The 12,504-nt window shown below is 35.0% G+C and overlaps 1 protein-coding gene across 3 annotated transcripts in view; it reads left to right on the forward strand.

Annotated features, from left to right (window-relative positions):
* Positions 1-12,504, forward strand: part of LOC102808070 (adhesion G protein-coupled receptor L3-like) — an 83,530-nt gene that overhangs the window by 31,891 nt on the left and 39,135 nt on the right. For all 3 annotated transcript variants that reach the window (XM_085503395.1, XM_085503397.1, XM_085503396.1), the window contains exons 3-5: positions 9,340-9,475; positions 10,352-10,568; positions 11,645-11,754. In XM_085503395.1, the coding sequence (XP_085359521.1) occupies positions 9,415-9,475; positions 10,352-10,568; positions 11,645-11,754 (388 nt within the window). In that variant the 5' untranslated portion in view covers positions 9,340-9,414. The remainder of the gene's footprint in view (positions 1-9,339; positions 9,476-10,351; positions 10,569-11,644; positions 11,755-12,504) is intronic.

Here is a 12,504-nt window from a genome sequence, read left to right on the forward strand (position 1 = left end):
GATATTGTAACCTGTTTGGAAGTGTATGAATCATAAAACCCTATTATAAATTTGGTATGGGTGATGTGCTGATGTGCTGTCAATATTACCATATTGAATCAAACTATACATGGTATGACATGCTAGAAGTGTGTACAAATAACATTTCTGAAACGTCTTGTGGTTAGGGGCAATATAAAAAAACAGTGTAGGATAAAAAAAACTTAAAGCAGGAGAGTCGTCACCTGCGCATGCGCCAGGTGGCCATAGCGTGTCATTATTTACAAACAAGCGTCCATGAGCCTTTGCGTTCTTAGCGTGTGTTGTTATCATCGCTTGGGTCTTAATTCCCGCACGTGCACAGGTAACGACCCTCCCACTTTAATTCCTTACCCCACCCAACCAACCCCACCCCACCCTGAAAACTTGTTTCCATAATATTTGTGGGAATTGTTAAATAGAGTAAGTTCAGGAATAATTAAGGAGTCACATATGAACTGTAATAGATGACTTTATTGAACTCCTGAGGAGATCTATCATCTTTTATTTAAATACACAAGTTGGCATTCCATACATTTTGGCGGCAAGTAATATTGACCTTGTACATGACTGTACATGATTGACATAAAAAGAAATGAGCTGATTTTGGTTATTATGATTTAACAAGGTTGTCAATTGGTAGAAATTAAATCAATCTTATTGGCTGGCTAATTCTCGGTCAGAATCCAAAGTTGTAATCAAGCTCAGTTTAAAAATACAATTTACCTAATTTTCAGGAATGGTGCGAAATGTTTTTTGGTTATCATAATAAACAGATTCAGTGTGTGAATGTCAAATATTGAAATAAACAATATTTAAGAATATAACCAATTTTATTATGAACAAGGACTGATTAAAAACAAAACCAGCTTTATTGGATAGAAACTTTTCAGGGCTAAAACCGGCATCAATACTAAAGGAATTAGGTCTTTGTCCCTTAGTAACTGACAAATCATTTGCAATCCACGTCTGAGAAACATTTTAATTTCTCGCATATTGTATTCAAACACAGTATTTCCCGGTGCCAAATTGTATCATTGAAACTGTTGTATTGTACTCCATATGTTGGTTCATTATGTGACATCATTGGGGAATTTTACATGAAGTAACCAGTCATGTACTGTCTGAGATTTATGTAAATTTTCTGAGCAGACTGGATAGGTAGGTGGATGGGTCAGTAACTTTTATGATTTAATAAAATTATTATGGGTTCCATTTGAATGGATCTTTTGGTACTGAGATTACTGTGCTTGACTAACCATCGCTGGCTGGCAAAATTAGTTAACTGTGCATCAGTTGTCAGTATGGCATGGTACCATGGCAACAATCACTGCTTGGGATAGTAATTTGGTGTCTGTACTTAAGAATTACAAAATTAATAATTGTTTAACATGAAAATCAACAGAAGCAACATGTCAAACACACATTTGAGTTTTAATTTGCCAATGACTACTCTATGTATTCCATATTACGGGCACTTAATGTGAAATCGTTGATCAAGGGACAATGATAAAATTTAATTAAGTTTGTAAACAACATTGTATCTGCATTGAAACAACATTTTCTATATGGTTGACATGGTGAAAAAATGATCGTGCAAAGTTTATTAAGGTGTGTCATATTTGACTGACTGATTAGCAAGCCCATGGCACAAACCTATGGGTTCTTTGTTACTGTATCACTCAAACTTTAGCTATAGGTTATAGTAGATGAGAAGCAGTTGAAAACCATTTGTGTACTTTTGATACCATCAAGTTGGCAGCCATATGAGTATGTGTTTACATGTAGATTAGAAAGATATCAGTGGATAGACATTCTTATAGGCAATCACAAATAGGAGATTGGATGAAATTTGATTTGACTGAAATTTATTTAAAACTATTTATAAATTAATGTTAAATAGAATATGGTGTAGTTTGGAAAGTGCATGTGTACTTCCACAGGGAGTTGTTGATGCAAAGTGGATATACAAGTATTATATGAATTTTTTTATTTTTATGATGCTCTATTTCCAGGTGGTTGACCACCTTCATTCATGTGTTTAAGGATGTGGAACAAATGCCTTCTCTCGAACCACATCGACATATAAATCTTGTTGCCCTGTCCACCCTCTCAGTCTGATATATTAGTACAAAAAAACCAACAAACAGTGAATAATTTCATCTCATACTCTCTGAGACAAGTCACTGATTAGGCAAGGGATTATAAAGCCGCCCACCTCACCCCTGTACACGACCCTACCCCCATACACACCACTATCCCAACCCATAAGAGTCCCTTATTAACACATGACCTGGAGATACTTATTTTATAGTCTAATTGCTAAAAATAGCCTATTACAATATGTATTGTCTCGTTTTTCCTACCCTCAGGTATCATGTGATTTATCATACCAATTTGTTACAATATATTTGTACAAAGATAGTTCTCACTATAAATAAAGACTGTCCTTATCACCTAGATGTCCACCAGACCAGGCATGGTTTGTAGCCATGTCCACACACCTAAAAACACCTCAATGTCCACCAGACCAGGCACACTTCCTGAAAAATTGATTGAACATTCATTATCAGTGCATCAAATCTGACTTCATTCACTTGTTTTTTCAGCATTTCACTATTTATCACAAATATTGCTATAAAAATGCTGATTTAATTTTTGTTTTAATTTTAAAACTCATTGCCCCTGGCATCTGTTGCAACCCTGCAGGCCTATGTCTGTTTGTTCAGGTGGATTGCACACTAAACCCATCCATCAGTTTTCTTACCTGTTCTGAGTGATAGACACAAGTTTATTAGTATCCGTTCGGACGCAGTCCGAAAACGGGGACTTATGTTTTGCCCTGTGTGCGTCCGTCCGTCCGTGCGTCCGTGATCACCTGTATCTCAAACATGCATGGACCGATTAAGTTCAAACTTCACTCATACATCACACATTATATGGGACATATGCACATGCATTTTGTTCATGATCCGATTAACGATAGCCGAATAGCGGCCATTTTAAGGCCGAAAATGCATCAAAATCGCACATTTTCACCATTCCGGACCCGGATCTCAGTTATGCATTTACGGATTTTGTTCAAATTTGGTACATACATTAAACATAATAGGACCTTGATGCACGTCATTTTTTTTTTTGGATCGGGTTCGAAATGGCCGACTGGCGGCTATTTTGTTTTAAAGAATTCAGTTCTGGATCCGTATCCGAGACATGTCTGGATTGATCAAGTTCAAACTTCACACACACAAGGTACATCATGTCACAAATATGTATGTGCATTTGTTTCATGATCTCATTAACGATAGCCAAATGGCGGCCGCTTTAAGGCCGAAAATGCATTGAAATCGCACATTTTCACCATTCCGGACCCGGATCTCAGTTATGCATGGATGGATTTCATTCAAATTTGGTACATACATTAAACATAATAGGACCTTGATGCACGTCATTTTTTTTTTCGGATCAAGTTCGAAATAGCCGACTGGCGGCCATTTTGTTTTAAAGAATTCAGTTCTGGATCCGTATCCGAGACATGCTTGGATTGATCGAGTTCAAACTTCACACACACAAGGTACATCATGTCAAAAATATGTATGTGCATTTGTTTCATGATCTCATTAACGATAGCCAAATGGCGGCCGCTTTAAGGCCGAAAATGCATTGAAATCGCACATTTTCACCATTCCGGACCCGGATCTCAGTTATGCATGGACAGATTTCATTCAAATTTGGTACATACATTAAACATAATAGGACCTTGATGCACGTCTTTTTTTTTTCGGATCAAGTTCGAAATGGCCGACTGGCGGCCATTTTGTTAAAGAATTCAGTTCTAGATCCGTATCCAAGACATGTCTGGATTGATCAAGTTCAAACTTCACACACACATGGTACATCATGTCACAAATAGATATGTGCATTTGTTTCATGATCTGCTTAACAATAGCGGAATGATGGCCATTTTAAGGCCGAAAATGCATCAAAATCACATATTTTCACAATTCCAGAACCGGATCTCAGTCATGCATGGATGGATTTTGTTCAGATTTAGCACAATGTGTTGTACATATGCAGGTGCATTTCGGTCATGATCTGCTTTGAATGTATATGTCACTCAAATATGAACGGAACGGGGACGTGTCATTGACAATGACTTGTTTTAACCTAGTGTTTCTGTCATGCATAGTAAAATGTGAAAGAAAACAAAGGTGGTTGTCTGCGCTGGGATTGACTTTATCTAAGGCTGTTTCTATTATTAATAACTTTTTAACAAAACAACTACACTCTCACTATATGAACGACATACATTTGTAATGTGTACGTTTGTAGACTGGTACATGTTTGCTTCAAATGGAAAGGGAATGACATTGAAAGCGTTATAAAAACATTTCATAGTTTACTATGCAAACAGATTGTTTATGGTTGAGAACACAGGTAACAAAGTGTAAAACCCATTCCACTATGAGCAGCAAGACGTATCATATACACACTATTTACTGTGTGGTCACTGTGACTGACACACTAGCAGACCTAACATGTTCGTTCCAAATACTAGCATTGCCATGTCCCAAATACAGCATTGCCTGGTCCCCAAATACTAGCATTGCCATGTCTCAAATACAGCATTGCCTGGTCCCAAATACTAGCAATGCCATGTCCCAAATACTAGCAATACCATGTTTAAAAGAAATTATACATCAACTTACCAGAAGTATATTCCTCATTGAACAGAAATTAATTGTATTGTTACCAGGGACAATTCTTGCTCTGACTATTGTATTAGCAGTGAATTTAGGTCAGGGGAGATAGGCATGGATGGAGGTGTAATCGCTGTCTACGACTTCAGTTGGGACACAAAAAATAGCAGTAATAATTCATTGGGCTTCTTTAAGCTTGGAGGCACAATTCCATTCATGGTATTTGGTTCAATGAATTCTGTCTTTTTAGTTATGAAAATTTACAGTGCATACATGTACTGTACCTTACTGGGTTTTATATATTTTTGTTCCCATTGCATAACTAATACCAGTATGTGTAGATCAAGTGACTGTCATTGTAGCATGTATAGAAGTTTTTCATTACTATTACACATGCACATGTCATACTTGTATCGTAAATGGAGGAAGCAAATCCTTTATTTCTTAAAAATGATGATAGCTTCAGTTCTTTTTTCTGTATCATTTTTTTTTTTTGAGGAGTGATTTTACACCTTTTGTACAACTCTTACAGTGTTTGCACAAATATTGATTGTATAGAGTTATTATTTTTTTGAGGAGTGATTTTTCACCTTTTGTACAACTCTTACAGTGTTTGCACAAATATTGATTGTATAGAGTTATTATTTTTTTGAGGAGTGATTTTACACCTTTTGTACAACTCTTACAGTGTTTGCACAAATATTGATTGTATAGAGTTATTTTTTTTTGAGGAGTGATTTTCACCTTTTGTTCAACTCTTACAGTGTTTGCACAAATATTGATTGTATAGAGTTGTTATTTTTTTGAGGAGTGATTTTACACCTTTTGTACAACTCTTACAGTGTTTGCACAAATATTGATTGTATAGAGTTATTTTTTTTGAGGAGTGATTTTACACCTTTTGTACAACTCTTACAGTGTTTGCACAAATATTGATTGTATAGAGTTATTATTTTTTTGAGGAGTGATTTTACACCTTTTGTACAACTCTTACAGTGTTTGCACAAATATTGATTGTATAGAGTTGTTATTTTTTTCTGAAAAAATGAAAACATTATCAGTAGTGATTGAATTGAAGGAAAAAAACTGTGGCATCAAATGTGTAAATACAGTATTGCATGAAAAATATTGAAGTTTAATGATGCCCTCCTTTTCAAAGTGCCAGATTGAGGGTGCTATTCACACAGGTTGCTGAGTTGTCTAGCCCAACTGTGCATATCTGTATCATTTATTTGAACTATTACAAGTGCCTACTCTGACCAGAACTCAGAAATACTATACATGTCTTATGCTATTTGATTGTTATGTAAATAGATGAAGTTCTGTAAAGGGGTTAATTATTCACTGGGTTTTAATTTTGCCTATTCTGCTGACTGGAAAATGTGCTAAATTAAAACCTAGTGAATATGTAAAATTTAGCATAGAACACATTATCTAAATGATAAAACCGTGAATTTAAAACCCACTGAATATGCCTGAAATGGTAAATCAGGGAAATTTAAACCCAGTGAAAATTAGTCATTTTACAGTAATCATGTGCTATCCAGGAATGTTATATCAGAAAATACCAGCACACACAGTATAGTGTTTTAAGTCTTGTCTCAAAAAAGCCTGTTGTATACTTATTCCTGTCATGATGAAAAATCTATAGCCAAGAGATATTGATGAAGATTACTGTATTTGCTCTATTAGAAATTCAAGAACTGATTTTATTGGTGAGAGCTTGCTGCCTACTGTGCCATTGCTCACACATGTTTGTATTCTGTGGAGATATTGTTGCCCTAAAACAGATTATGTCCATAATTATTTTTAGCTCTGCTGTTGACTTTGTCGAGCGGAGCTTATCATATGAGTGATTGTCCGTCGTCATAGCCGTCCGTGTCAATGTTTTACTTTCTCGACTTCTTCTTGAAAACTACAAGCCAAAATGCTGTTTTTTTAAACACGAGTTGCTCGATATACATAACTGTAAAATAATATTTTATGTTTAAAACCTTTAAAGGGATTGGTATCGAAAACTTTATGGATTGAAATTTGTGTTCAGTTTCTAGGTTTATTGTTTAAACAAATTTGTGCACAGTACAGAGCTCAGTTTTAACAGATTTCACCTCATAAGACATCCTAGAATTTATTTGTAGATATCTGTAAATGAGTTCATCCATTGTACAAGGACCACTCACTGTACATGACATGCTATCAATCAGGTGGTGTATTCTATATTGGTGTTCATTCACTTAGAATGAATTGAGTAAAAGAGCCAATGGCTTCGTTTACACATTGTTGGTATCCATTCCAAAGTCTCCTTTCAGAGAAACAAATAATATTTGATAAAGTTTAGGAGCAATGTTTGGAATTCGGTGTGTAGATATGCTAATGATATATTTATAACACAAGGGTTTGCCCTGTGAGAAACTGTTCAGTCAAGGTAGACAGACTAAGTGTACATAAGGGCTTACTGCTTTTAATGGTACATGCCCTATAGCGATGCTAACCCCACTCACTTCCTGTGGCACACCTTAACCTTTAAAATGGTATAATTTTTCTTGCCATAATATTGGTTCCATGTTTTGCACATTGTTATTTATTTAGGGTGGGAGGGAAGTGAAATCATTTTAAACCAAATGTCTCTATGAAATTGTAAATTTTTGGAAAACAATTAGGTAAGATTTTGTTGTTATTTTGAAGTGCAACAACCGTGACCTTGTCATTCAAAGGGTTTTACTTGAGGTCATGTGTATTGATGCAGGTAAAAGTCTTGAGAGTTCGCAAACATAGTTTTCATTCAAACCCCTACCCCCCATTGACAGTCTGTAAATGGAATGGCCCATCGTGTGGATTTGGATAGAACCAGAACGGTGTGAAATTATGAGGTGAAGATGCCCAACTGAGTTTGGTATAATCTACAATGGATAGTAGCGGAGTGATCACTGAATGATTCCAGTAGTTGTGAGATTCAAATGCTCAGCTGTTTTGCTATAGTAACCGCAATTGTCAGTGATTTGCACATGACGACTGCCATTATGAGTGCCTTTGATTGAGCATCTGTCCAGGCGCCATGTCTACGTTATGTATAGCTGTCGGTAAGTTATTAATCGCGTAATATACATCCCCGTACTCTGATGGCGAGGTAAAATTTGTTGTTCTATTCCATCATGGACAATGTGTTTCCTCCCCATTGTAAGTTTGTATAAATGGTTTTACTTTTACTCCAAGATTACCATGTGAATAAGCTGTCGTCCTTTCTGTGTTGTTGTTGCATTGTTCAACCGAACTGGCCCGTGTGTTAAGCGTATGTGCTACCTGATGGTTACGTCAGTTACCTTTCATCATCCCTAAGTGTAATGTTTCATTAGTTTCTGTTTCATTGCTCCCTACAAGGTCTTTCCTAACTAAAACTAAAAAGGGATGTCATTGACATTTGTTTTGTTGTGATTGTAATGTTAGACTTGCACATACAAAACGTGTGTAGTGTTATTTTTTAGTATCTGTTTTGTTTGTTTTTTGTCCTAAGTCTTAGGGCCAACATTATGAGTGATTGCACTTAATTTAATGTCAACCCACAATGGGTCACTTTGTGAAAGTCACCAAAACTCACTGCCATAAGGACCACACTGAAATGCCTAAAAACTTTCCCTCCGTTATTACTTGATTATCTTTTCAATCTTCTCTAACTAGACACTTCCAGAATTTGGTAATTTGAATCATTTGAAGCATATTGTCAAAATAAACATAGTTTTAGTACCATGCAATGTACCACAGTAAATCGTCACTGCTTTAGAATTATATATAAAGTTAATCGAAAAGTCACTTCATTATTGGAGGAAACAATTTCATGTGTTTGTTTGTTCTTGTGTCCCTCAAGGATAACAACCATTCTACCCAGGGGTGTTTGTTTTTGTAATAAAAGCTTTTTTATTTATCACCATTTTTTTGAAACTTATAATTGTAAACTTGTGTTGGTGAGATGCCTAAATCAAGCATTTCTGTTGTTGTGTTTTGTATTGAAACATTGTGCGTACCTAGAATATTATGGTATCCTATGGGGTGTCTCTTTTTATCTCCATCGGTATCCTGACTAATTAATTTGATTTAATTAATTTGGTTTGACATTTATCCCCTCATCAAAAATACATTTCAAGTTTTAAATAATTTTACAGAACATTTAGGAGATCCAAAAAAATCACCTCCGTGGATGTCATTGACCTTGCCTACCTTGACAGTTTATCAACTTCTGTTAATATATTATTATTGCTATAGATGTCAATAAGTTGATTTGTGATGTGTTGATTTTAAAGCAATAAATATCCCACCTGCTTCCTAGCAGCCAGATAAAACTTAAGAAGTTCAGAAATGTTTGAATTATTGCATTATTTTGTCTACAATGAAGGCTGTATTTTTTTTTTTAAATTCCAAAAACACTTTGCATATATGCAGTCTGATTTGCTCCAGGTTTGTATTGTCAAGTTCATGTACAAGCGAGACCTTAACTACTGTGGTGTACATTACATCTGAATTAACATAGGCCTTCATATGATGTATTGTGTTGAAAGTCCCTGCTGCTGTATCTTTGTCCACTATGACCTTGAATAACTATAAGACCTCTACTCATTGTATGTTGTAGGTATTCACTGATGTGGAAGACTCAAGACTGAATTAAAGCTGTTTTTCTTCTTTTTTATCAACTAACGAGAACACTATGAAGACTATTAGCCTTGGTTATGCAATAATTGTTTGTTTATGTGTACTTCATGTAGCAGGTATGACAACTAATTATTTTTTTGTAATTATACCTTGGTTATGTTATTTGAGTCTTAACAAGAAAGTAGTGTTGTCTCCTGACTGGTACAAAAATCCTCCATTTTTACTGCATCTGTAGTTTATGTAGTTTATTGTGAACCAAAAAAACAATTCATGATTCCATGAGTCAGAGAAATTATGTAGCAACAAAAAATGTATTGTTGCAGTGACAATTTGAGACATCAACATAATTCAGAGACAACATAATTCAGGTGATCTGTCTGGACAATTCCACATCTGCACTGAAAACTAGTAAACAGTTAAATTTTGTTGATGAGCAAGATTTGAACTATTGAGTGCAAATGTGAGGGTTTAAATGTCACCAAAGCAACTCTAGTGATAAATGATTGAAATGATTTTTTGTGATTCCTGCAATTTATCAAAAATCAACCATTGCAAAGCAAATAAATGGCAATCACACTTGATGCTGCAAAGTAATAGGAACAGCGCCCCCTAGTGGCTAGTCTTTCAAATATTTTTCTTTTGTTTTGGCTCTTGTTTACCTGTTGGGGTTTGGTTGGGAGGGGGGAATTTGAGATGTGGTCACAACTGAATTTTGGATTTTGCAACATGAAACAGTGTGGATGACTGTTGAACTATTCAAGGATCAGCCAAGCCATGTCAAATACAAACCTCTGCAGATCTTAACCACTGTATGTCTCATGAGAGCAAGACAAATCATGGATTTTTTTAGCAGTGAAAATTTCTCTAGTGTGCTTGTACATGGAGTGTCAGTGACTTTTATGAAATTTTGTTTTGGAACAAGGTCTGCCCTAAACCATGAAATAGAGTTGTATAGAAATCATATAGTACAATATGATATTTCAAATTTTCAGTTTCTGAGTCTGCAGAGAACAGCTATGAAGAACCTGAAATTTATTACACTGTAGTATGTCAGAATCGTAACATGCAAATAGCGTGTTTTAATGGTAAAGTTATAGAAATTACCATGGCTAATTATGGTCGCAGTGATCAAAACACATGTCCTAAGCGTGGTGAAATGGATGACGTGAACTGCCGCGCTCTGTACTCTATGGACATAGTCTCTGAAAGGTAAGCACGTTACAGTTAGATACACTCAATTGTTGTAAGGAATATCTTTTGGTGAGATTAGCAATGTTGTCAGAAAAAATCAGGAATCAACTATTTCACTACATAAAACCTCTTAATTTTTCCATATTTTTTCAAAAATATTAATCAAGCATTAAGAAAATGTTGCAGTGACAATATTTGAGGGGAAAATGACTAGCACAAAAAGGTATAATAAAATCTTAAATTCATTGTTCTCTTGTGTAAAACTTGTTTCAGACATTTTCCAAAAACTTTTTCTTCACAAAAAGTTATTCCATATTTTGCATGAGCAGAATATTGATATGTTGATAAACATTTTATTTATGCATCCAGTCGACTAATATTTAATACAATCAGCACTTACAGTAAACATGCATCTCCATCATGTACAAAAAATGTACATGTTTGTATGATAAATCAGGCATCACATGTCATAGATCATAGGTCATAGGTCACAATTAACAGAATTATTTGTGTGATACCAGAATTCTCATCAATATTCTAGAGTAGAGATTCTGCAATTTCTCATCCCAGTCTTCTGTCTTACCTTAGGGTAAATATTTCTAAACTAGCATTAGTAATTTTGGACTTGACAAACATACATGTTTGAAAGAATTTCATAAACAAACTGACAACAGTATTGTATCTCAGTGGTAAAAATGTTTTTATGCAATTTTGGTGTTCGTTTTATGAATCTTTAGTTCACTAATTTTAGTGAACATTTTTGTTATTTTCGGTAAACAATGCTATTTTTGATTGCTAGCCCAATTGGTTTGTTATTTTATGCGTAGACACCTTGAGTGTCACTGGCAGATTTGTTCATTTTGTAATAAGTTTAATTTTCTAAACTTAGTAAATTTAGTAATTTTAAAATACCTAATAGAATGTAGCTATATCAGCTAATAGGCTGCTTGTTAGTGATATTTCGTAATTGTGACAAAATGCTATAAAATATTCTACGATTTTCATCCCATCATCATTTAACTCTTGCACATTTCATCTGACCATTGCATGTTGCGATGACCCCCTAACTCTGCATGTTCACATGATATTGGTAGATGTAATGGACGAGATAAATGTACAGTGCCTGTAAATAATGGAATATTTGGTGGCGATCCTTGCCGAGGAACTCGTAAATATCTTGAAGTTCAGTACGAGTGCTTAGAATGTAAGTCTGTTTTATAATCAGTATTCAGTTGTGCATTGTGTCTGCATGAGTATAACATGTCTGTGATGGAGCATGGTCGAAAATAGATGAGTTTCCAGTTCCTTGGTTGCAAATCTGTCATGTGCTCAAAGAGAGAGAGGGGGCCGGGGTGTCAAATCACTTGGACTCACTTCCAGTCCAAAAAAATATGTAGTATTAAGCAGATATTTTACTATACCGGCTTCAGTTTTGTTTTGAACATACTAATTTTGTATTTTAATCATCTAAGTTACCTTTGAAAGTTTACAAACTTGTTATTAAATTTAGAAAACACAACAAAGTTAGATAAAATGTAATTTATATCGTTTTGGTATCTGTACATACTTTTGTAAGATATTTCTGGGACAACATACAATCATGTCTATCCAACTTGTGAAAACCTGAGACAAGCTGGCTCTGGGAGGAGGACTGCTTATAAAATCAAATCCCCTTTCTCTCATAAGTGCACTCAATAATGTAAGCATGCATGGAACACTCCCTGAACTGTAAACTCATCTATTGTGCATTGCATTGTTTCTGTTGAAGCATGGTCAACAATTGTGCTAAAACAAAAATACTGAAGTCTGCATGAGTATGCCATTCAGAGATTCCAACTAATAAAAACAAATGTAGACACAAGCACAGTTATTGGCTTTGCTCTTTTATATTATTTTTTTCTATTTTCTCTTTTATTCTCTCTATCTTGCGACTTCTGTTTTCTGTTGGTGTTGG

The sequence above is a fragment of the Saccoglossus kowalevskii genome, chromosome 9 (genome assembly GCF_978046115.1).
Source record: "Saccoglossus kowalevskii chromosome 9, keSacKowa6.1, whole genome shotgun sequence".
In the NCBI taxonomy this organism is placed as follows: Eukaryota; Metazoa; Hemichordata; class Enteropneusta; family Harrimaniidae; genus Saccoglossus; species Saccoglossus kowalevskii.